This window comes from Oncorhynchus kisutch, linkage group LG22 (genome assembly GCF_002021735.2).
Source record: "Oncorhynchus kisutch isolate 150728-3 linkage group LG22, Okis_V2, whole genome shotgun sequence".
In the NCBI taxonomy this organism is placed as follows: Eukaryota; Metazoa; Chordata; class Actinopteri; order Salmoniformes; family Salmonidae; genus Oncorhynchus; species Oncorhynchus kisutch.
Genome location: NC_034195.2, coordinates 4,618,857 through 4,646,503, shown reverse-complemented (window position 1 = coordinate 4,646,503; position 27,647 = coordinate 4,618,857). Strand labels below are relative to the sequence as shown.

Here is a 27,647-nt window from a genome sequence, read left to right as displayed (position 1 = left end):
TTCTCTGCCCACGCAATATATTCCCTAGAAAACCAAACATTTTAGCCAATCCCCGAGCAGCATTCTTCATTCAATCTTTCACCCATTCTAAAGAGCGAAACTCCAAAACAAGTTATTATTTGTCAATCTAATGGAGGAGGCCTGTAATCGTTTCATCACTTTTCTGTGACGCAGTTGTTGATGTTAGCCCTCAGAGGTTTAATGCATTTTTTCAATTTAATTGAACCTTTAGTTGACCAGGTAGTCCCATGTGATAAATAAAATCAGGTAGTCCCATGTGATAAATAAAATCAGGTAGTCCCATGTGATAAATAAAATCAGGTAGTCCCATGTGATAAATAAAATCAGGTAATCCCATGTGATAAATAAAATCAGGTAGTCCCATGTGATAAATAAAATCAGGTAATCCCATGTGATAAATAAAATCAGGTAGTCCCATGTGATAAATAAAATCAGGTAGTCCCATGTGATAAATAAAATCAGGTAATCCCATGTGATAAATAAAAACAGGTAGTCCCATGTGATAAATAAAAACAGGTAGTCCCATGTGATAAATAAAAACAGGTTGTCCCATGTGATAAATAAAAACAGGTTGTCCCATGTGATAAATAAAATCAGGTAGTCCCATGTGATAAATAAAAACAGTTTTGAGGAAAGAGTTTACCCATTGCTTTATATGTGTATATTTAAATATTGAATATTATATATTTAAATATCACATTATACAACTCAATGGCGTTCTGACGTGTGTTTGTGAGAGTGGATTCAGAAAAAAAAGGCATCACAGTAGACTTAGTGTATGAAGTATAGCACGAGACTAACTCATGAAACAGCTGATCTACATTTATGATGTAAAGCCTGCATGGCCGTCGCCTGTGAAGGAGTTGAAAAAGACAATCAAGGAAATGGTGCCTCTCCAACACAAGGTTTGAATGAATCCATGATTCATCTACGATTTATCCATGAAGCTGTCTTTGACATGTTAACATATGGTTTGTCTCTGGGAAGCCTAATGATTCATTTTAGCGAATAGAGACAGAAAGAGAGAGAGATAGATAGATAGAGAGTCAGAAAGCGAGAGAGAGAACACAGCCTCTGTCCTTACATGGTGTAATCTTAGTAATGGATCTGAAAACTCCGTGGGAACCCCCGCATGGTTCGAACAGGACTCACGAGACGATTGCGTGCTACAATTATAACTACATTATGCTTTCACGCCCCAGCTTTTTCTTTGTTTCAAACGGCTGCAGGAGAGCCAAGATGTAGATTTGTGGAATCTGCAGACATGGCCGACATTTAGATCCATATACTGTACATAATCACAGGAGGTAAACAGCAAGACAGTGAACTCCCATTAAATCATGACGTGGTCTTACTTCTTCTTCCTGTAGCACTCCAATGTACAGTACCAGTCAAAAGTTTGGACACAGCTATTCAATCAAGGGGTTTTCTTTATTTTTAAAATGTTCTACATTGTAGAATAATAGTGAAGACATCAAGACTATGAAATAACACAAATGGAATCATGTAGTAATCAAAATATATTTGAGATTTGAGATTTTTCAAAGTAGCCACCCTTTGCCTTGATGACAGCTTTGCACACTCTTGGCATTCTCTCAACCAGCTTCACTTGAAATAATTTTCCAATAATGGTAACTCTAATGAACTTATCCTCTGCAGCAGAGGTAACTCTGGGTCTTCTTTTCCTGTGGCGGTCCTCATGAGACCCAGTTTCATCATAGAGCTTGATGATTTTTGCAACTGCACTTGAAGAAACTTTCAAAGTTCTGGACATTTTCCGTATTGACTGACCTTCATGTCTTAAAGTAATGATGGACTGTCATTTCTCTTTTCTTATTTAAGCTCTATTTTACGAAATAGGGCTATCTTCTGTATACCACCCCTACCTTGTCACAACAACTGCTTGGCTCAAACCCATTAAAAAGGAAAGAAATTCCACAAACTAACTTTTAACAAATCACACCTGTTAATTGAAATGAATTCCAGGTGACTACCTCATGAAGTTGGTTGAGAGAATGCCAAGAGTGTGCAAAGCTGTCATCAAGGCAAAGAGTATCTACTTTGAAGAAATGCAAATATAAAATATATTTTGATTTGTTTAACACTCTTTTGGTTACTACATGATTCCATCTGTGTTATTTCATAGTTTTGATGTCTTCACTATTATTCTACAATGTAGAAAATAGTACAAATAAAGAAAAACCCTGGAATGACTAAATGTGTCCAAACTGACTGGTACTTTATATGCACCAAAACACAGCTCTCTCTATTCTCCTCATACTAAATCAAATGTCTTTCTTTCATGGCTCAATTCATATTTAGGCTAAGGGCCAGACTCATGCGTGAGTCTGGCAAGGAAGCAGGGTGTGCATTGACATGAGTGAGCGCTGCCTGTATATACTGTGCAGAATGAGCAGACCTAGAATACATAATGGATTGGTGGGAGGATTTAAACAACGGTGATTGAAACACCAACAGACAATTAATTATACAGTAACATTCTCCAGGCTAAAAACAGACAGGCAGGGCTTTGCACACACCCTCATCTCATGGAGTCAAGTTAGCTCCCTGGACACCTGATTGGGTTCCAGTACACTCACCGGACCTGCTGCATCGAGCTTCTCATCTCGCCACTGCCAGACTTTATCGCAGACCGTTATACAGCACATCGTAGACTAAAAGCACATCTATCAACAGTTTCAGGAAAGCAGAGGGACGGAGGGGAGCGGAAATAGATGGCAAATGGCAGATATTCAACAGCTAAAAAGAAGGGGGATGTCAGCGCTACCAAAGCACAAAGATGACAGAGGAGCTTGGCCATCCACCCGAGAGACAAAGGCTTTCGAAAGAAAGCCGAGTAATTACATTCAGATGCCAACAGATGTTTTTATTCATTAGCCCCATTGGCAGCCATGATTTCTTAACCAGCCCTCTGAGGGTTCTCAGAGTGGAGAGAGAGATGCTGTATGGGGGAAGGTAGAGCGGAGTGATAGGTAAAACAGTGGCAGGAAGGTGGTGTGATCAATGCCCAGTCCTAATGGTAACTGACACTATTGATCTTATCTGGCAATGAGGGAGGTGTGTGTGTATGAGTGTGTGTGTGTGTGTGTGTGGGGGGGGAGCATCCTGGAAGCGAGAGCATCCTGGAAGCGTCTGGTTGGCTAATGGCCACATGGACATAGTGTCTGGCCTGTCCCCTCTTATCTCCTGGAGCAAATGACTCTTTAGCTATAGAGCTTATTATGGTGGGTGGGTGCCCAATCCCAAATCAATCCCTAGCCCCTTTACGACCTGCAAGGAAGAGTGAACAGGGACATATACAGGGGCCCAGGGATCTGTTTTGGATTGGGTCACGGGTTCATGTGGAAGGATGGGGAAGTTGATGGCAGAGAGAGGTGGGACTGTGTTAACATGGGGATGTAGCAGGGCCATGTTCATTTGGCACCAAACAGAAGAAAACAGACTGAGACAGGGAGGGACTACTTGACCTAGACCATCATCCCCTCACATAATGGTCCTCCTGTGTGTATGCAGACACAAGGGTGTGTCTGCCTGAGGGGTGTGTCTTACCTTGGCGATGATTCTGCAGAGCTGCGGGCCGTCCTGGGTGAGGGAAAGCAGGTTGCTGATGGCACTGCCGATGGTGTACACACTGTCTGATGACTCAATCTGCCTGATCAGGATCTGGAGAGGACCCCGGGACCGACACACACACACACACACACACACACACACGGAAGTCACTGAGATTGACATCTCTTTTCAGCAAGTGGGAAGCAGCAAGTTCAATTTCAATGAAAGGAGGACGTTTTGGAAGATCAATAGTAGCACTAATTAATGACTGTATTGTGGATCGCACTGTGGTTAAGTTTATATGCTATATTATATACAACAAACTCAGCGTCATTTCATTATCTGAATGCAGGTTTCATTTTCTATTGAACTCAGTACGCAATTCCTTATCACCAGTTCATACTCCACACTATTGTGATCATTCAAATAGAGGCGAAAGTCTAAACCAGCGATGCAGGAATGATGTAATCCCACATTATAATGGCGGCTGTATTAGACTTGGTAAATGTTTACCTTTGTATTCACCCTTCCTGAACTGTTCTGGTTTGTTTTTAGTCTCTATAACAATACATCAGGGAGACTAACGGGCTAGCCAGGAATGGGTCTGATTGTGGAGTGTTTGTGTGAGTGGCTATCTATCAACCACGTCAAGAATGAGTAAGGCATGAACACATCATTGTCCTTTTCTGTCCGGCAACGGTACAAGTCAAGTCAACTATTCTCTGACGAATTTGCCCATCAAAAGTTGACAGTTTATGGTTTTTTTTGTCGGACAGTCGTTCGTTGTCATTCATCCGGCAACGGATGATTTCTATTGAGTAAGCAATGGCTCCATTCGAAATTCTAGGAATCTAAATCCCAGTGTGCCAATGGCCTAAGTAGGTCAAAAGAGAATTCTGGGTGTAGTCAAAGCCTCATACCTGGATCTCATTGGCCAGGGCCATGTCAATCATGTGGCTGAACGAATCGCTGACATCAGTGAGGATCTCGTGAATGGCCTCCCTCATGGACTTCAGGAAGAATTCATCCTCGGTATGAAGGCATCTGGAGAAGAGAGGGCAATGGTTTGGGTAAACCTTGAACATAAACCCTTATTTAGCTACTGTGTTTAAATGTGTACGACAATATTCAGAGGTCATTAAGAGATTTTGTGTGAATGTTTTACCTCTCTGTTATGGTGGTCAGCTCCATGCACTTCTCAAGCAAAGACTTCTCATACTGCACTCAAAGAGGAGAGACACATTTCAAGTTCCAATAAGACAAACACACATTAGACACAGACAGTAGAACACTCACACGCACACACAGACAGCACACACGCACACACAGACAGTAAAACACCCACACACAGACAGTACACACACACACACACACAGACAGTACACACACACAGACAGTAGAACACTCACACGCACGCACAGACAGTAGAAAACTCACACACACACAGACAGTACACACACACAGACAGTAGAACACTCACACGCACGCACAGACAGTAGAACACTCACACACACACACAGACAGTAGAACACTCACACGCACACACAGACAGTACACACACACGCACAGACAGTACACACACACGCACACACAGACAGTACACTCACACGCACACACAGACAGTACACACACACGCACACACAGACAGTACACACACCCGCACACACAGACAGTACACACACACGCACACACATACAGTACAAACACACGCACACACAGACAGTACACACACACACGCACACACAGACAGTACACACACACAGACAGTAGAACACACACACGCACACACAGACAGTAGAACACACACACGCACACACAGACAGTACACACACACGCACACACAGACAGTAGAACACACACACGCACACACAGACAGTACACACACACGCACACACAGACAGTAGAACACACAGACAGTACACACACACGCACACACAGACAGTAAAACACCCACACACAGACAGTACAAACATATACACACACAGACAGTAAAACACCCACACACAGACAGTAAAACACCCACACACAGACAGTACACACACACGCACACACAGACAGTAAAACACCCACACACAGACAGTACAAACATACACACACACACACACAGACAGTAAAACACCCACACACAGACAGTATACACACACGCACACACAGACAGTAAAACACCCACACACAGACAGTACAAACATACACACACACAGACAGTAAAACACCCACACACAGACAGTAAAACACCCACACACACACAGACAGTAAAACACCCACACACAGACAGTACAAACATACACACACAAAGCCGAAGCTAATGCAATTCTCCAGTCACGGCGGATGATCAGCTATATGTAACAGAAGCAGAACCTTCACATCATCATTTTAAAATGGATGAAGTGAGTGTACTCCGTATCATACGGTGTGATTCCACTCGACGGGAAACCTGCATGAACTGCTTTAGGGAAAGGGCCATCAGTGGCGGCTAATTCGTGTCTTCAGCAGCCCGTCAAAGATGGAACCAGACGGGTGGCTCTCAGAGACTCATTTTAATATCATTTTTGTCTTAATTTCGCTCTGGGCATGAATAGCGTACGGGACCTATAATAGGGACTATTTACATGCGGCAAGTGTACAAGAGAGTATTCCGGAAGTCTTTATTCATTTGTCCCTCTGGTGTTACTGACTAAGAGCCAAGCAAATGCAAATACAGTAGAATCACACAGACAGAAGATTACTGGAAGCGCGTAGTTATGAGTCAACAATACTCCTTTGGTGTTAAACGAGTGAGTGAAGGAAGTAAGCTGAAGGAAGCTAAACTCCTTTTTAAAAAAGCCGGTTCTCATCCCCCCCAGAAGAAGGCCACCCACTGGGCACACACTGGATGAATCAATGTTGTTTCCACGTCATTGCAATTAAATGAAATTGAACCAACGTGGAATAGACAATGGGCAGTGCCACAACACAGAACCTTCTCTCTAGAGTTTTAGACCACCCCTCCATCCTCCACTTGCCCAACCAGCCCAGTCCACCCCTCCTCCATCCTCACCTTCTGCATCTCTGCGGGGGTGTTGCGAGCGGTGCTATACTCATGCACCAGCGAGCGCACGTGGCAGTTTGCCCGGACGGCGGTGCTGTGGACCCGCTGCCAGCGGCCCTTCTCCAGCCGCTGGAACATCTTGCCCAGCTCGGTGCTGACCACCAGCGCCCGCCGCAGCAGCGTCTGCAGGTTGTTGCGGGCCACGTGGTCCCCTGTGGCCACGATGAGTTCGCCCTGGGTGTCCTCCTCCACGCCGATGGGCTTGGCCTGCAGCACGCACATGCACTCCACCTCCGTCATGTGACGCAGGTCCTCCATCCAGCGCTGCACCGAGTCCACCTGGAGCGAGTGCATCCTGCTGCATGCACACACAGGCACACACAAGCACACAGAAGTAATGTGAGTATAGAGCAGTGGTCACCAACCTTTTCTGAGTCAAGATCTCTTTCTGAGTCAAAATGCAAGTCGAGATCTACCTCTTTGATTTTTTTTTACATGACTTAAAAAAATGTAAGCCTATACAACATTAACCAATTAAAAACTGTTCTGTGTCAATGAGGTTTGTGCAGTAGGCTATAGGCCCAATACATTATCACTTTATATTGACTATGCTTGAATTGCCCTGCCAATGTTGTTATTCTCCGACCATTTAGAAATTAAATGTAAAAAAAATGTAGGTATATGATCGCACTGGTAATAGATCATTTGTTATATTTCTTGTGTAACACAGCTAAGTGAGCATAAGAATTGGCTTTTTGTTTATGGGCTGATGGCATCTGACGGAGGAGGGCAGTAGGGCTGCCTCTCACCCGACTCGCCGCCCCTCCGCCCTCCGTCCCTCCGCTGAGAAAAGGGGACGCGGTCTTCCAGCTGATTGCAAAATTAAAATAGCTCTGCCTCGTGCACCAATTCATGTTGTTACTCCAATGACCAGAGAAAGTGAGATATTCCTCGCTATTAAAAAGGACACAAGCCACGAATAATAACATAGCAAGCTTATCGGAACACTTTGCTCTACTCATTCATTGCAGCTGCAGTGCTGGTTGTAGCGTGTGGAAGTAGGGAGAATGCGCATTTTATGGTCTATAAAGAAGAAGTTACACATAAAAACAGCTGCTCTTTGCTGTATTCGCTGAGTCTCTCTCTAGTCGTGGTTTTACATGTTTTGAAATCTCACAGTATCAACTTTGCTGTGCGTTCGAGGGTTCTTTTTACAGTCTACGGCTCCAGGAAACTGTGCAGACACAGCGATCTAAGCTATCTGACTGGCCAGCGGTAGGCCTTTAGGTGCATTTGATTTGCTCCCTGGGCCTGCCGGGTAGGCGGAGTTCCACCTCCAGACACATGAAATGGTTTGAAATGCGAACATTTGGTTTTCCCGACTCTAGGGCTGCTGGATCAAGTGCACCTACCTCCAACAGACGAATACAAAAAAAATAGGCTTTATTGGGTTTTTTACAAAAAAAATTGGTGATCGACTAGGAATGCCTTGGTTGGTGACCAGTGGTTTAAAGCATGCACATCTACTTTGGGTAGTCATGATAGAGATAGTATCACATATTTGTAACTTGTCCCAATATTGCTACTCCAATGAAACAAGCATACTCGGATATCCTCACACAGGTACGGGCCGAGGCGGTTCAAATCTAGGTGTGTTTTCGTTTTCTAAACTTTAGCCTAGCCATAACCTTATAACCACTTGCTAGCATGCCTAAACCTAACCTTTCCCTAACATGCCTAAACTTAACCTGGTGCGCTTGCATTTACTGTAAAAAAAAAAAGGTGTCACGCCCTGACCTTAGTATTCTTTGTTTTCTTTATTGTTTTGGTTAGGTCAGGGTGTGACATGGGTGATGTATGTGTTTTTGTACCTGTCTAGGGGTTTTGTATGTCTATGGGTGTTTACTAGTCGAAGTGTTATGTATGTCTATGGTTGCCTAGATTGGTTCTCAAATAGAGGCAGCTGTTTATCGTGGTCTCTGATTGGGAACCATATTTAGGCAGCCATATTCTTTGGGTATTTCGTGGGTTATTGTCTATGTCTATGTGTTAGTTGCCTGTGTCAGCACTATATTTAGCTTCACGCTCATTTTGTTGTTTTGTATAGTTTGTTTACTGTTCGTCTTCATTAATAAATTGTTAAGGGATTTTTTATCAATAATGACTAATTATGTATACTTTTCAATCAGGACTGACTAATCAGAATACTATTATGTTACTTTATAGATGTCTGAATTTTCTTTTAATCCTAGTACTGAATATAATGTGTGTAATTATAATCAAGAGTTAGAACAATGACTGTCTGTTCCTTGGTAGAAACGAATGAACTTATTATCAGACTGGCTAGAATGCTTATCTACACAGGGAGGCTTTGGCCTGGTCATAAATGATCTATACTGTGGGGGTAGATGTAGGAAGGCTTGTGAACTATACTGCCATTGTACCGGAGTGGAGGAGAGACGGGACAGTTTGAAACCTAATGACGTCATTTTCAGTTTATAACCTGTTGTAAATTGTATCATGGTCAGTACTCTTGAGAATAAACACTAGTGATTTTGAAACTGGTCTCCGCCCATTTTATGCAAATAAGTTTCTTACAAATCCTTAGAAATGGGCTGAGTGTATTAATTTAATTGGGTATTAAACATATAGGAATTTAATTCCTCTAACATAAAGAGAAGATGTATTCATATCATGCTGCGCCTTGGTCTCCTCCATACAACGAGCGTGACAGAATAACCATAAAAGGACCAAGCAGCGGGATAAGGAGGAACAGCGCTTTGTGGAATCATGGACTCGGGATGAAATACTGGACGGTAAAACATTCTGGACCTGGGAGGAGGTAATGGCAGGGGACAAGACCCTGCCATGGAAGCAGGTGGAGAGAGCACAGGAGGAACGGCGACGATATATGGGTACACGGCTAGCACGGAAGCCCGAAAGGCAGCCCCAATAATTTTGGGGGGGGGCACATGAGGAGATTGGCTAAGTCAGGTAGGAGACCTGAGCCAACTCCTCGTGCTTACCGTGGGGGGGCGTGTAACTGGTCAGGCACTGTGTTATGCAGAGATGCGCACGGTGTCTCCAGTAAGGGCATCCAGCCAGGAAGGAGGGTGCCGGCTCAGCGTACTGTGAGTCTGCACAGCCCTGTGCGTCCTGTGTATAAACATCCAGCCAGGACGGGTTGTGTCAGCTCTACACTCCAGACCTCCAGTACGCCTCCACAGCCCAGTACGTCCTGTGCCTGCTCCCCGCACTCACACTGAGGTGCGTGTCCCCAGCCCGGTACCACCAGTGCCAACACCACGCACCAGGCCTCCAGTTCATCTCCAGAGCCCTGTACGCCCTATTCCTCCTCCCTGCACTCGCCCTGAGGTGTGTGTCCTCAGCCCGGTACCACCAATGCCGGCACCACGCACCAGGCCTCCAGTGCGTCTCCAGGGTCCAGTACTCCCTGTTCCTGCTCCTCTCACTCGCATGGTGCCAGCCCAGTACCACCAGTGCCGGCACCATGGCCTATAGTGCGCCTCGCCAGTCCAGAGCGTCCGGCAAGAGTACCCAGCCAAGAGAGTCCAGCGACAGTCTACAGACCGGAACATCCTACGACGGGCCGCAGACCGGAACCTCCTATGACGGGCCGCAGACCGGAACCTACCACGACGGGCCGCAGACCGGAACCTCCTATGACGGGCCGCAGACCGGAACCTACCACGACGGGCCGCAGACCGGAACCTACCACTACGGGTCGCAGTCCGGAACCTACCACGACGGGTCGCAGTCCGGAACCTACCACGACGGGTCACAGTCCGGATCCGCCAAAGTCTCCCTCCAGTCCGGATCCGCCAGAGTCTCCCTCCAGTCCAGATCCGCCAGAGTCTCCCTCAAGTCCGGATCCGCCAGAGTCTCCCTCCTGTCCGGATCCGCCAGAGTCTCCCTCCAGTCCGGATCCGCCAGAGTCTCCCTCCAGAGGCGCCACTCACTCCAGACTCGACCATCAGTCCAGTGGCGTCCTCTAGTCCGTGGTCGGCGGTGAGGGTTCCCGCTCCAGAGACATTAAGTAAGTGTGACGAGTCAGAAGTGGAGCGGGGTCCACGTCCCGAGCCAGAACCACCACCTCGGAGTTATGCCCACCCAGACCCTCCCATATAGGCTTAGGTGTGCGGACGGGAGTCCTCACCTTTGGGGGGGTACTGTCACGCCCTGACCTTAGTATTCTTTGTTTTCTTTATTATTTTGGTTAGGTCAAAATGGGTGATGTATGTATTTTTGTTCCTGTCTAGGGGTTTTGTATGTCTATGGGTGTTAACTAGTCTAGGTGTTATGTATGTCTGTGGTTGCCTAGATTGGTTCTCAATTAGAGGCAGCTGTTTGTCGATGTCTCTGATTGGGAACCATATTTAGGCAGCCATATTCTTTCGGTATTTTGTGGGTTATTGCCTATGTCTATGTGTTAGTTGCCTGTGTCAGCACTATATTTAGCTTCACGTTCGTTTTGTTGTTTTTGTATAGTTTGTTTAGTGTTCGTCTTCATTAATAAATAGAGGATGTATTCACGCTGCGCCTTGGTCTCCTCCGTACAACGAACGTGACAAAAAGGCTGTTACGAATCGGAATCAGACAATATTTATGTTTCTTGTGAGACGGAGTTGATTCTTCCATATCCATACAAAACATATAGTCTGATTGCCCATGAAATGAGATCTCGTCAATGCTGCCCTAGCCTTTAGTTGAAATCCCCAAGAGCAGCCAAGTTTTCAAATCAAATACCCAGGGATCTCAGAATCAATAGTGTGGGAGCGAGGTCAAATACCCACCAATAACTGGTGGTGTTAGGACTCGTTAGTCAAACCTATTATTTCACCTCGGTGGAGAGACTGCATTATCCACTGGGTCGAACAGACCAAACACTTCCCACTGGGCACACACTGGTTGAATCGATGAAATTACGTTGAACCAATGTGGAATAGACGTTGAATTGACGTCTGTGCCCAGTGGGTTCTTTCTCTTCAGGCTTATTGAACCTAATGAACGTGGGCTTACTGGAGGCTTTCAGAGGGGTTTCTCCGGATGAGTGAAATCAACCCAGCGTTAAGGAGGCTGAGAGGTTAATCGCTACAACACCCTCCTCTGCTTTGTATAAACAAGAGGGTGGAGGTTCACCGATCTGTATTCTACGCCAAGCTTTCCCAAACTCGGTCCTCAGCTTGATGATTGAATCAGCTAGGTGAAAAACCAAAACGTGCAGCTCTTGGGGTCCCCAGGACTGAGTTTAGGAAATGCAGTTCTACACTAAACTCTAGACTATCTGGCATTCATGGCAAATACTGAGTCTATGAGTTAATCTGGATATTGCATCAGGATTAGGGTTGCAAAGGGAGGGTATATTACTGGAAACTTTCGAAGCTTACGTATATTTCAAGGATTTTATGTAATCTATCACAACACATCTATAGTGGCCCTTTTGGGTACCTCAGATTTTTACAAGTGTCTAATTATCTCTGGCCCTCTGTGGCCTTATTACATATTGTATATGTATATATTATTATATTATTCATATATTCATATATTCATATTTGTGATGAGGCTCAAACAAAAGTCATTGTAGCGTTTTATATCTATGTCCATATTGTCCATGAGTTTCTAGTAGATAGACCATATGGTTCAAGAGAAAATGTTTTACAGCTTTGTCATTCAATTGTTTTCTTTTATGTTTAAATAATATTATTCATATATTCATATATTCATATATGTGATGAGGCTCAAACAAAAGTCATTGTAGCGTTTTATATCTATGTCCATATTGTCCATGAGTTTCTAGTAGATAGACCATATGGTTCAAGAGAAAATGTTTTACAGCTTTGTCATTCAATTGTTTTCTTTTATGTTGAAATAATATTATTCATATATTCATATATTCATATATGTGATGAGGCTCAAACAAAAGTCATTGTAGCGTTTTATATCTATGTCCATATTGTCCATGAGTTTCTAGTAGATAGACCATATGGTTCAAGAGAAAATGTTTTACAGCTTTGTCATTCAATTGTTTTCTTTTATGTTGAAATAATATTATTCATATATTCATATATTCATATATGTGATGAGGCTCAAACAAAAGTCATTGTAGCGTTTTATATCTATGTCCATATTGTCCATGAGTTTCTAGTAGATAGACCATATGGTTCAAGAGAAAATGTTTTACAGCTTTGTCATTCAATTGTTTTCTTTTATGTTGAAATAATATTATTCATATATTCATATATTCATATATGTGATGAGGCTCAAACAAAAGTCATTGTAGCGTTTTATATCTATGTCCATATTGTCCATGAGTTTCTAGTAGATAGACCATATGGTTCAAGAGAAAATGTTTTACAGCTTTGTCATTCAATTGTTTTCTTTTATGTTGAAATAATATTATTCATATATTCATATATTCATATATGTGATGAGGCTCAAACAAAAGTCATTGTAGCGTTTTATATCTATGTCCATATTGTCCATGAGTTTCTAGTAGATAGACCATATGGTTCAAGAGAAAATGTTTTACAGCTTTGTCATTCAATTGTTTTCTTTTATGTTGAAATAATATTATTCATATATTCATATATTCATATATGTGATGAGGCTCAAACAAAAGTCATTGTAGCGTTTTATATCTATGTCCATATTGTCCATGAGTTTCTAGTAGATAGACCATATGGTTCAAGAGAAAATAGCCTAATTAATTAAACAAGTTCAGAGAGTGCCTTAGATTTTCTTTTAATTACCAAAATTACGGAAGATTTGGTCACTTTGGTAAAATACCGGAAGCTTTGCATCTTGTGTTGACAAAGATCTCTAATAATACCCCAAGCTCATTGGGTGTTTGGGTGCTAAAAGGAAGCGTCATTGTGTGCGAACTTTAAACAAACAAAAATCCAATTTGAATAGTCAACGCCTGCCTTTGAGGCAAATGTAGAGATGAGTCACTGTGGGACCATGGTGATGATGGATGATGATGATGTATGTCTATTGTCTGGTATCATGAATTTTATTGACCCATAGGAACAAACACTGCCTGTATTCTGTCTTTCCACACGTATCGGTTTTCAGCTTTTAACACAGAGCTGGGTAAACATTGTCGTGCCATTGAGACGGCACGTTTCCAATCGAGAGTATTTTCAATACCAGTCACTATGAGTGTGCCTGTTTACTAAAGAAAACGATCCATTAGTTTTATGAGGTCAGCAGTGGTGTGGTATCTGATTCCACCAAACTATTGTCTGAGGCAGACGGAAATGAGTCATCATCCACTGACACATAATTGAATATACCCCCTTTTGGAATATAGCTATTAGAATATCTACAGTTCGATTGAGTTAATGGTTAAAATAACTATACTCAACTATAAACGAGTGTCATGTTTTCATTATCACTACAGAATGGCAACTTTGTTGTAAATACAAGTGTAGGCATTCTCCCTTTTTCTAAATGTTTCTCTCTTTTTCTCTCTCTCTCTCTGTCTCTCTCTCTCTCTCTCTCTCTCTCTCTCTCTCTCTCTCTCTCTCTCACACACACACACACACACACACACACACACACACACACATAAAACCAAATCAAATCTCTACTCTTGCACTTTGGGAATTGACATCGTCCTCCGCCCTGTCACTCTTCTCCTCGGTGGGGTGACGTGGGGATGCATTATGGGAAGCTGTAGGCAGAGATTTCCGACATCATCCATAATGACGAGGTTCACCGGTTCAAATAGCTATCCCACAAACCCACTCACTTTGGAGAGGAGATATGCTCTCATTTGCTTCCTAATGAAGAGGGGTGCTACTCTCAAGGTCAAAGGTCACCCTCTCAAAAGGTGCCATGCGATTGATTTCCTCAATTGGGAGAGACATGTCGAAAATAGGCCCAGCTCTTGAGGAAAAGAGGAGCAGCTCTAACTCTCTCAACTCAAGAGCTGGGCCTTGTCTCTTGGACATGTAAAAGTGAAAAATAAAATGCTTCCTTTGAAGGCCCAGATAGAGCTGCTGATGCCGATAGTGTCCCTAGGCAATTAGCCCCGGAGAGCTGTGTGTGTGTGTGCGTCCACATTCTAATGGTTTGATGGTGCCCCCACCTTCATGCTGCAGAGACACGACACAGCCATGGTTGCTGAAAACTGCACCCCACCAGGTCACCCCGGCAATCAGACGGGCAGCACTCCTGCAGCCCCCCTGGACCCCCCTCTCGACAGAGTGGACGCTAATTAGTAATGTGTCACGGGTGACGGGGAGATTGGAAGGGTCAGGGGATTTAATTGCCTACCATTTGTTTCACAAGCCCTGCAGAGATGCCCTAGCAACATTTTACCAGGTGAACATGACTCAATGGTGTTTCAAACAAATGACTAAAACAGGAAAATGGCCACGTTTAGATTTCTCCCGCAATATCATGCCATGCTTACATCTTATGCTGGCAATGATCATCTTAAAAGTTTACTGACAGAAATCGCTGTTTTCATTAAACACTATGAGGGACATTTTTCTATCTGTAAAAAGGTCCTTTCAACATAGCATTTGAAATAAATCACTGAATCTAAAAATGGATTGGAGTACAAAAGCTGGTGATTGTGTCACATGCAACACATTTTCCAGCTGATGTATTTAAATCTGCATTTAAATAATTGCCACCTTCGAACATTGTAAAAAACAAATAGCAAGGAGCTATTATTCCCTCTACAATATTGTGATTATCATCATGATCTGAAGCGAGTTGTTCTAAGGTTCAGCCAGAAAATGAACAGTCTGGGAATTTGCTTTTAAAACCCACTTGGCGCACATAGACACAGTACAAGTCCAGATCATTTCGGAATTTAAAAAACTAGAGGTTCCAGAATTACATGAATGTATACACACAAAACCTCCAGTAAAATGACCCTACCTTCGCTGAAGCAAATCATAGTAATAATAGGTGTGTTTTCCAAAAGGGAGTGAAAAAGCACACTCCAGTTTGCGGGAGATGACAAATATTTACATAGGGGGCCAGGGATGGGGTCGGCCATGCCAGCGGCTGTGTTATCACAGACCGGGGACTGTGAAGATGAGGCGTCCCTCTCCGCCTCTGGAGGCTGGGGGGACAAGGGAGAGTCGTTTACACAGTGGTTGGAGTGTAAACACACTCGAGGCGCAGTGACAGAAATACAGAGACAGAGAGATGGGGCCCCGGTGTCAGCCGGCTCCCGGAGCCTGGAAAACTATGGGCTGAGATACATGGAGACATGATGTATGTTAGTGGGATTGGGCAGTGAGGAGGTGGGGTTATGTTACAGCCTGAATTTAAAATGGATTAAATTGAGATTTTGTGTCACTGGCCTACACACAATACCCCATAATTTAAATAATAATAATAATAATAATAATTTAATTTAATTTAAAGTGTTTTTAGTTCATAAAAAAAGGAAAGGCTGAAATGTATTCAACCCCTTTGTTATAATCTCTTTGTTATGGCTAAATAAGTTCAGGAGTAAAGATGTGCTTAACAAGTGTATTCAACCCCTTTGTTATAATCTCTTTGTTATGGCTAAATAGGTTCAGGAGTAAAGATGTGCTTAACAAGTGTATTCAACCCCTTTGTTATAATCTCTTTGTTATGGCTAAATAAGTTCAGGAGTAAAGATGTGCTTAACAAGTGTATTCAACCCCTTTGTTATAATCTCTTTGTTATGGCTAAATAAGTTCAGGAGTAAAGATGTGCTTAACAAGTGTATTCAACCCCTTTGTTATAATCTCTTTGTTATGGCTAAATAGGTTCAGGAGTAAAGATGTGCTTAACAAGTGTATTCAACCCCTTTGTTATAATCTCTTTGTTATGGCTAAATAAGGTCAGGAGTAAAGATGTGCTTAACAAGTGTATTCAACCCCTTTGTTATAATCTCTTTGTTATGGCTAAATAAGTTCAGGAGTAAAGATGTGCTTAACAAGTGTATTCAACCCCCCTTTGTTATAATCTCTTTGTTATGGCTAAATAAGTTCAGGAGTAAAGATGTGCTTAACAAGTCACGTAATATGTTGCAAGGACTCTGTGTGCATTAATAGTGTTTATCATGATTTTTGAATGACTACCTCATCTCTCTACCCCACACATACAATTATCTGTAAGGTCCCTCATCTCTGTACCCCACACATACAATTATCTGTAAGGTCCCACATCTCTGTACCCCACACATACAATTATCTGTAAGGTCCCTCATCTCTGTACCCCACACATACAATTATCTGTAAGGTCCCTCATCTCTGTACCACACACATACAATTATCTGTAAGGTCCCTCATCTCTGTACCCCACACATACAATTATCTGGAAGGTCCCTCATCTCTGTACCCCACACATACAATTATCTGTAAGGAACCTCAGTCAAGCAGTGAATTTCAAAAACTGATTCAACTACAAAGACCAGGGAGGTTTTCCAATGCCTCACAAAGAAGGGCACCTATTGGTAGATGGAAGAAACATATCACTTTGAGCATGGTGAGGTAAGTAATTACACTATGGATAGGGTATCAATACACCCAGTCTCTGCAAAGATATAGGCGTCCTTCCTAACTCAATTGCCGGAGAGGAAGGAAACCACTCAGGGATTTCACCATGAGGCTAATGGTGACTTTAAAACAGTTACAGAGTTTAATGGCTGTGATAGGAGAAAACTGAGGATGGATCAACAACATTGTAGTTACTCCACAATACTAACTTTGATGACAGAGTGAAAAGAAGGAAGCCTGTACAGAATAAATATATTCCAAAACATGCATCCTGTTTGCAATGAGACACTAAAGTAAAACTGCAAAAGAAATTGGTAAAGAAATGGGGATTCTAGCATGTATTGACTCAGGGGTGTGAATACTTATGTATATTTATGAGATATTCCTGTATTTAATTTTAAATAAATGTTTAAACATTTCTAAAAACATGTTTTCACTTTGTCATTATGGGGTATTGTGTGTAGATGGGTGGGTAAGAAATCTGTTTAATCCATTTTGAATTCAGGCTGTAACACAACAAAATGTGGAATAGGTCAAGAAGTACGAATACTTTCTGAAGGCACTGTACATAAACATTCAAATGTTTAACGGTTAAATGTATGGAGGATTATCAGTGCTACTTTGAAAATGACATTTTTAAATGCTAAATTGAAATGTTAAAATGAGAAATGCATTTAGGGCCCTCAAAAGGCTAGGACCGGCCCTGTCTGTGTGTGTGTGTCAATGCCCTGTATGAGCCTCTGAGAATGATGCCACAGAGCATAGTACCGGCTAATAGGGCCCAAATGAATCGCGGATAGTAAATAAGCTCCATCATTCCTCCCTGGTTCCATTTGCGCTATAATTGATGTTAATGTGTCCATTGCGTCTGACAACACAATCACAACATACTGTACATTAGAGTAGCGCCATTAAGATACACAAAGCCCAAAAAATTTACATAGACCATTTCACAGTAGAATAGGCCTTGACTGTGAGCTTTATTCCTAATCTTTATGACTGTGATAGACAGAAATAACAGTGTAATATTATATCATTCGGATTCTGCACACAGAGCATGTCTCGGCAGTTACAAATAGAGGACAACAGTCATTTCCAGTGTAGTTTGTAGGCGGAGTCTATCTATCTAGGGCCCCAGTAAGAAAAATTAAGGATTCTGGATTACATCTTCAATCTAAGGGCAACTATGGCAAGCGTCCAACCATGATGTATGTGGGTAAGATAGTCTAGTCATTTCATACAGTCATTTCCAGTGTAGTTTGTAGGCGGAGTCTATCTATCTAGGGCCCCAGTAAGAAAAATTAAGGATTCTGGATTACATCTTCAATCTAAGGGCAACTATGGCAAGCGTCCAACCATGATGTATGTGCCCCAGTAAGAAAAATTACGTTGACGACAGGTGCATTTTAGGTGCTGGATTAAAAGGTGAAAAGTGTTGCGCTCCACTTTCTGGAGGACCGAGTTTTGAAATCAGAGTATGATAGCTAAAACACTTGTCTCTGGATTACATCTTCAATCTAAGGGCAACTATGGCAAGCGTCCAACCATGATGTATGTGGGTAAGATAGTCTAGCTTGCTATATTTTCAGATATTACACATTTCTAATTTTGACGTAGTCTTTTCCTTTCAAGTTAAAGTGTACTGTTAGCTAGCTAGCTAACATTAGCTGGCTTTCTAGCTAACTTTACATGTATGATCTTATTATTTGTATCTCAGAGCCATTTGCTTGGTTAGATATGGCCTAATGTTATTTAGCTAACATTGAACCTGGTTGGTTAGCTACCTGCAGATTCATGCAGGGTAGTAATGTCATGAGTTGGGATTATGGTTCATTGTTTAGCTAGCTAGCTAGCTACATGTCTTAACAAAAGACTCCACTATGCAAGTAACCATTTCGGTGTGTTCGTATATTCAGTCTGGCCATCTACTCCGATTTCAGAGCACTCTCATCTGAGTGTGCCAGAGCGCAGAATAACTGATGAACGAATGAACGTCCATTGAATATGGCCGGTGTCAGTAAACTTCGGCGAAAAAGCATAATTAAATTGTTGCCAGCAGCACAGGTACAGTCACCAACGCTCTGGGTAACATAAAACAGCCTAACCAGCTGTTAGGGTGAGTAAAATGGTCAGAATGGGATGTTCTCTAATTTGTGTCTGGAAGTAGCTAGCAAGCTAGTGAATTAGCCAGTTAGCTTGGGTGCTTGACTGCCATTTCACAACGCTCGAATCAACCCTACTCTTGGCCAGAGTATCCAGTGTTACGCTCTGAACGCCCCGAAGGCGAAATACTCTGAATTTACAAACGGACAATCTGACAACACAGTTACAGTCACCAACGCTCTGGATAACATAAAAACAGTCTAACCAGCTCTTCTAGGACGAGTAATGTTCAGTGAGATGTTCTCTCATTTGTGTTTGGAAGTAGAAAGCAAGTTAGTCAGTTAGCTTGGGTGCTTGACTGCTGCTGTTGGTACAGAACGATTGGATCAACCCTTAAAGAGATGGGTGGGGCTAAAGATTAAGAGGGTGTGAACAATACTGAATGGGTGTAGACAAGGAAGAGCTCTCCAGTTGGTACCAAAACATTCGGAGGCCATTTTCTCAAAAGTGAGGTTACAAATGTAGCAACTTTCAAAGCAGAATTACTTTCCCATTGTTCCTCACATTCAGTGTATGACATACTTTTTTGTAGATTTGTGTCTCTGCTTTTATCCAATGTAAAAAAAAAAAACAATTTCAAATGTTGCTACATGAGACTGAATCAAGGCGGTCAGTCATAATGTTCAATGTATTCCAATTTACAGAATAAACCAACAGGCCACATCAACTACAATAACATTCTCAGTAACGGTTACAAATCTGAACGAACGATAGATGTCTAGGCCATGTTTCACAAGTTTGAACATCACATTACAATACGGCACAGTTTAGTACAGTAAAGCACAGTATGGTACAGTACAGAATAGTTTCAGTGGAGAAGAGTACACTACAGTACAGTAGAGTTTAATTAAGTAGAGTACAGTACAGTAGAGTGCATTAGAGTAAAGTAATAAATACAGTACACTATACTTTGCTTTGCTTTATTTTACTATGCTCTACTGTATTGTACTGCACTATACTCTACTCTACTGTACTATACTCTACTGTACTATACTCTAATGCACTATACTCTACTGTACTATACTCTACTGTACTATACTCTACTGTACTATACTCTACTGCACTATACTCTACTGCACTATACTCTACTGTATTGTACTGCACTATACTCTACTGTACTATACTCTACTGCACTATACTCTACTGTATTGTACTGCACTATACTCTACTGTACTATACTCTACTGTACTATACTCTACTGCACTATACTCTACTGTACTATACTCTACTGTACTATACTATACTATACTCTACTGTACTCTACTCTACTGCACTATACTCTACTGCACTATACTCTACTGTATTGTACTGCACTATACTCTACTGTACTATACTCTACTGTACTATACTCTACTGCACTATACTCTACTGTACTATACTCTACTGTACTATACTCTACTGCGCTATACTCTACTGCACTATACTCTACTGCACTATACTCTACTGTACTATACTCTACTGTACTATACTCTACTGCACTATACTGTACTGTACTATACTCTGCTGTACTCTACTCTACTGCACTATACTCTACTGCACTATACTCTACTGTATTGTACTGCACTATACTCTACTGTACTATACTCTACTGTACTATACTCTACTGTACTCTACTCTACTGTACTATACTCTACTGCACTATACTCTACTGTACTATACTCTACTGCACTATACTCTACTGTACTCTACTCTACTGTACTATACTCTACTGCACTATACTCTACTGTACTATACTCTACTGTACTATACTCTACTGTACTATACTCTACTGTACTATACTCTACTGCACTATACTCTACTGTACTATACTCTACTGCACTATACTCTACTGTACTATACTCTACTGTACTATACTCTACTGCACTATACTCTACTGTACTATACTCTACTGTACTCTACTCTACTGCACTATACTCTACTGTACTATACTCTACTGCACTATACTCTACTGTACTCTACTCTACTGTACTATACTCTACTGTACTATACTCTACTGCACTATACTCTACTTTCATTTACTGTACAGTGTACCGTAATGTGAGGTGCTGTGCTGTCCAAACTTGAAATATAGATGTCTATGTATGATTGGTTCAGATTTGGTCCAGACTGGACTGTTTGGGCTAAATCAAGACCAGACCGGACCAAATCTGAACCAAACACACAAAAAAGACGTCTCCGCCGGAAAATGCTTAGTGGGGCTGCTCTTTGGGATAGTGTAGCCTACTAGCCTTCCTCTTGATAGCGAACCTACTAAATGTTCAATGCATAAAACAAGGAATATACAGTATTACAGCAGCCACGTCAATAATCGAACCATTTTCCTTGTGTTTGAGATGTTAACTATCTCTCACCACTCTGTGTAAAGTGTCAGATTTCTCCAAAGTGGAATCCTTAAAATAGGCAAAGCGGGTTCTTCTTTCAGCTTCCTCGCTAAAAGCAGTGCTAATTGGCAATCGTCACAAGCTTAACTTGCGCTGAGGCACATATACGGTGACAGGGATGCATATCAATGTCTCAGGACAACCCATCAGATGCAGAGAGAGAGAGAGAGAGAGAGAGAGAGAGAGAGAGAGAGAGAGAGAGAGAGATCAACCTCTAGTGAAGGAGGCCAACCAACCGGGGCCGAGTCTAAACTTTTTTCATTGCACAGTGAGTCCGTGTTTTGAGAGCTAAATATAGCACTGCCCGGTGCTAGCATAGCATTAGCATGTTGCTAGCATTCTCTCTGGTGTGACTGATGCGCTGTTGGTGTGTCACACAATTGCATCACAGAGACAAACTTTCAGGCAGGCACAGAGAGAAAAACACGTTCAACTGTCAACGCCAGTGCTACGCTATTTATAGTTGCGACTATGTGTATGTATCACTATATTTCGGTGCTTGGGTGCTTTCGTCGATAAGCGCTGTATGGTAAACAGACGAGTAAAGCCCAGCGGTGTTGGGAGGACCACCTGTCTTCGATCAAGCGCGGCGCGAGTTATCGGGTAGGAGGAACATTGCAAGCACCATGCTCTATGGGAGCCACATGGGACTATACAAATACAATCCCCAATTGTGACACCTCCGCCTGGTACTTTACAGTAACTCAGTGATGCATTGGGCTGTGTAACTCTTCAAATGTCTTTGGAGACGGAATTCAATTTATAAGCGGCTAGTTTGGCTGTGCTGTGGGAATCACAACCGGGGCAGCGAAGGTATGGCAATTGGAAGGTTCCAACCCCAAGTAATTGACCGGAGCCAGAGTCAAACGCTCTTAGACTTCTCAGCAAAAGTTTTCTACTTAGGTCTCCAATAAGAAAACCTCTATTGTAGCATGTGAACCCACATGTGCTTCAATGTCTGGTTTGCATGAATGGCACCACATATGAATATTATGCAGATACCACAAGAGAACCACATTCAGACAGTCCGAGGGAAAATGTAGGCTGAATGAGCTGTGAGATTTTGAAGAGCAGGTCATTGAGGCTTTGGAGAAGCAGAGGAAACGGAAACAAGGAGACTCTTGTCCCACACAAAGAAATAAACATGTATACAAAATGTAGTAAGCAAGAATGCTAAAGTATTCTTATTGGGTTCTGAACATTAAATACACATGAATGGAAAATCGTGCACTACATTGGCAGGTAGCCCAGTGGTTAGAGCGTTGGGCCAGTAATCAAAAGGTTGCTGGATTGAATCCCAGAGCTGACAAGGTAAAAATCTGTCGTTTTGCCCATGAACAAGGCAGTTAACCCACTGTTCCCCGGTAGGCCGTCATTGTAAATAAGAATTTGTTCTTAACTGACTTGCCTAGTTAAATAAAGGTTACATTTGAAAAATGTAATTACATTAGCAACAATTGCTTTTCAACAGATACATGATATATATACAAAGTATGTGGACACCCCTTCAAATGATTGGCAGGTGTATAAAATCGAGCACACAGCCATGCACTCTCCATAGACAAACATTGGCAGTTGAATGGCCTTACTGAACAGCTCAGCCGTGAAGTGGTCGGCCACACAAGCTCACAGAACGGGACCGCCGAGTGCTGAAGCACGTTCAAATCGGCTTCAGCACTCACTACCGACTTCCAAGCCACCTCTGGAAGCAACGTCAGCATAATAATTGTTTGTTGCGAGCTTCATTAAATGTGTTTCCATGGCAAGCAGTTGCACACAAGCCTAAGATCACCATGCGCAATGCCAAGCGTCGGCTGGAGTGGTGTAAAGCTTGTCACCATTGGTCTCTGAAGCAATGGAAATGCTTTCTTAGGAGTGATGAATCAACCTTCACCATCTGGCAGTCCAACAGACGAATCTGGGAATAATGATCTGGGGATGTTTTCATGGTTCGGGCTATGCCCAGTGAAGGGAAATCTTAATGCTACAGCATACAATGACATTCTAGGCGATTCTGTGCTTACAACTTTGTGGCAACAGTTTGGGGAAGGCCCTTTCCTGTTTCAGCATGACAATGCTCCCGTGCACAAAGAGAGGTCCATACAGAAATGGTTTTTCGAAATCAGTGTGGATGAACAGAACTGTCACGCACAAAGCCCTGAACCCAAGCCCATCGAACACCTTTGGGATGAATTGGAATGCCGACCGCAAGCCAGACCTAATCGCCCAACATCAGTGTAAGTCCCCGCAGCAATGTTCCAACATCTAGTGGAAAGCCATCCCAGAAGAGTGGAGGCTGTTAAAGCAGCAAAGGGGGGACCAACTCCATAGCCCATGATTTTGGAGTGAGATGTTCGACAAGCAGGTCCCCAGATACTTTTGATCATGTAGTGTAGTTTGTTGATAGATGCTCTACAGATGGTCATACTAACCAACTTTATCTCGGTGCAGAGCCGAACCATACCGACTCTCTAAATAGTCGGGAAAACAATACTTTCCTGTGGATATTTTGTCAAAACGTTAGAGCAGCTGAAGGATAAACTGCACAGACAAGCGCTAGAGTAAGTTCAAAGGTAATTTTAGTTAACAGTCTGGCTTGTAAGGAACATTTTCACGATTTTGCATACAAATGTTTCAGGCTGTATTAGGGTTGCAAAGGGAGGGTATTACTGGGAACTTTCAAAGTTTTTCCCTTTGGATATATATTTTGACATGGACTCTTTTTAGAATTAGCACCGCAAACATCTACTTGGAACCATTTATTAAAATCTTGCCTGCAAGGACTTTTGTCAAATATTAAATAATAAAATAAGATGATTATAATGTAAAAAATACAATGACAAAGCTGTAAAACATTATCCTAATTATAACCATCAACTTAGTGAATACCATTGGTGTTTAATATGAAGGTTTCAGCATGAAATATCATTTTTTTTACACACATTTATTTGACTTGTTTGTTGTCAATGTGCTGGTGGCAGTTTGTAAAGAAAACGTCAATAGTTGAAAATAATAATAGTAATAGATTTGTTCATTAATTAGGCCATTTTCTCTTGAACCATATGGTCTACTAGAAACTCATGGACAATATGGATACCATTTATGACTTTGAAAAAAAGTGAGTTTTTCAAGAATAAATTATTAAAGTTACGATAGATTGCAATAGATTTTCCTTTAATTACCAACAGTCCTGAAGATTACGGTAACTTTGGTAAACTACTGGTAGCTTTGCAACCCTAGGCTGTATATACCAATTAATTAGCCTGCTGTGCTTTGATGATCGAGGTTGTCGCATACACTCCTCCTGAAGTAGCACATGGGATAAAAATGCCCTGCCCTAGACTAAGAGACGGTGATTGGGATCTGAGGTATGAGGCAGACATCTGACTTCCAGATGTTTCCATCAGCGCAAAGCAGACTGACAGCTCTAAAGTGCAGTCCAGGAATGGGCTCCACACACACACACACACACACACACACACACACACACACACACACACACACACACACACACACACACACACACACACACACACACACACACACACACACACACATCTGGCTGATTATGAAACTGCTGGTCTCCTGGCTGCAGTGCATGACATGGCCTCTTTCAGGCTTGAACCTGAGGCAGAAGGTGACCAACCAAACAGTTTGCATGCAGGGATAGTGTCCTCTGTTACCTTATAGGGTCTATTTCAGTGTATGTCTATGTAGATGCAGATGTTTTTGTGATATCTGCATATGTGTATGTTCTTTTTTTATTCCTATGTGTATGTGATTCATGTGTACGCGATTCATTTGAATCTGATTGAAAAGTGAGTGTGTGAGAACATGTCCCGTGCATTCCTGACTGTCTGTATGTGAGTGCCATATGTTGGAATCTTCAGTATACGAAACAGTCCTCGCAGTGCATTTGAATGTATTTGCGTGCATGGAGGTCTAATCCTAGACAGTGTGTGTGTGTGTGTGTGTGTGTGTGTGTGTGTGTGTGTGTGTGTGTGTGTGTGTGTGTGTGTGTGTGTGTGTGTGTGTGTGTGTGTGTGTGTGTGTGTGTGTGTGTGTGTGTGTGTGTGTGTGTGTGCTTTGGCAACTCAGAGACACATCCCACTCTAACAGTTGCAGGGTGGTGATGCGTTCGCTCTCAAACCCAGGCAAAGACTGCATAATGACACCATATATCCCATGTGTTTTTAGACCCATTTACAGATCTGAATCTGAGGTTATTTTATTACCAGTATTACTACTATTAGTAGCAACAGTGTACACAACATTATTGTGCCCTTGTGTAGCCTATATGTGTGTGTTATTGTGCATGTGTGTGTTTGTATTTGTGTACGCATGCGTAGGTTCTTGCGCTGTTGAATGTGTGTGCAGCCGTGTGTGTGTTGGTGTGTGTCTCAAGAGACTGATGCGAGGCTGACAGTCCCATAGATACAGACAAAGCATATTATGTCATATGTGCACCATGCGAGTCGTGTGCACTTACCTCATTGGAGATGATGAAACAGAGCTACTGTGTCTGGAGCTCTGAGGAGTGGCCATTCTGGAGCTCTGAGGAGTGGCAATTCTGGAGCTCTGAGGAGTGGCCATTCTGGAGCTCTGAGGACTAGCCATTTTGGAGCTCTGAGGACTAGCCATTCTGGAGCTCTGAGGACTAGCCATTCTGGAGCTCTGAGGACTAGCCATTCTGGAGCTCTGAGGACCAGCCATTCTGGAGCTCTGAGGACTAGCCATTCTGGAGCTCTGAGGACTAGCCATTCTACCTGTGTCCATATCACTTCAGCACAGCACCTGCAATAAACAACATTAGATTATTATTAGACCATCCAAAGTCACACATTGCTATTTTCTATCAATTTCACCATTTGGTAATGTAGAGTAAGTAATACACAATTTATTGCATCACCTATCCACTTGAACACAAATTGATACTTTATTAGAATCCTAAATCGAACATTTTAAAAGTAGGACCTGAACATTTTACATAATCATACACAGACAGATGCACACACGCGCTGACGCACACACACATACACACACGGCCTCTTTGGCTGTGTCGTTTCCACGGCACCGTATCCACTACAATCTCTCCTTATTGATCTGCATCCAAGCCTACTATTCTTTTTTTTTAACCAGAGTAATTCAATTATCAATAAAGCCCCCGTTTTAAATAGCTATAGGCCCCGGTGTGCCAGTGGAATAACATTTCTTATCTTCTATTTTATTGGCTGGCTGCCAGCCAGTAACTCTCCACTTTGAACCCAGGCAAGGGAGCTGAAGTTCTTAAGTGCCTGCAATTTTATTCTGCATTTTTATTGATGTATCCCATTTAGATTAGTCCATTTTTAAAACCCGCTGTGGCATGAGGGGGGGGGGGGGTCCCATATTATAATCCATTTAGTTAATGGCATCCTGCTGTGGAATGATTACAGATTACAGATTTCATGTTTACTGTAGGACTATGATCAGCACATAGCTACATATGAGACTCATAGTCAACATCTCTGGCCCAGTGACTTGGAACAGGTTTAGCCACTGTAGTTTGGCTTATGAAATGGTGAGTGTTGTTGAATCAATAGATGTGAATAACCCCTTTTATACCACTTATTTAATTCCCGACAGTCACAAATGAACATGCACAGCTCCCCTGGTATTCTTTAAAAGTGTGTGAAATGGCAAACAGAAAATTTGTGCATAAATGTGTCCAATTTGAATAGGGGTTGTTGAACAATTGTTGCCATTATGCAGAGCCCCACCTGTTTGCATGTTATTTTGGCATTAATACGTGTCACATATCAGTTTGCGTAAACTAGCAAAATAAAGGACTAGCCAAGTCGCACACTCCATGTATTTACCAACGTTTCGGCATCACTGTGAGGAAGGTACAGTTTATTTCTTGGTTAAGGCAGCTCCAACAAGCAGGTGTTTCAGCCTAGCTCAGTGCTTTCTGTGGTGGGGCAGCTC

At 42.4% G+C, this 27,647-nt stretch overlaps 1 protein-coding gene across 1 annotated transcript in view; it reads right to left on the bottom strand.

Moving 5' to 3' along the window:
* LOC109867811 (INSC spindle orientation adaptor protein) overlaps positions 1-27,647 on the bottom strand; it is an 88,593-nt gene that overhangs the window by 21,087 nt on the left and 39,859 nt on the right. Inside the window, exons 2-6 of the mRNA XM_020457121.2 lie at positions 26,170-26,474; positions 6,632-6,980; positions 4,760-4,812; positions 4,515-4,638; positions 3,592-3,705 (exon numbers count right to left, since the gene is read on the bottom strand). Coding sequence (XP_020312710.2) covers positions 3,592-3,705; positions 4,515-4,638; positions 4,760-4,812; positions 6,632-6,980; positions 26,170-26,456 — 927 coding nt within the window. The 5' untranslated portion in view covers positions 26,457-26,474. The remainder of the gene's footprint in view (positions 1-3,591; positions 3,706-4,514; positions 4,639-4,759; positions 4,813-6,631; positions 6,981-26,169; positions 26,475-27,647) is intronic.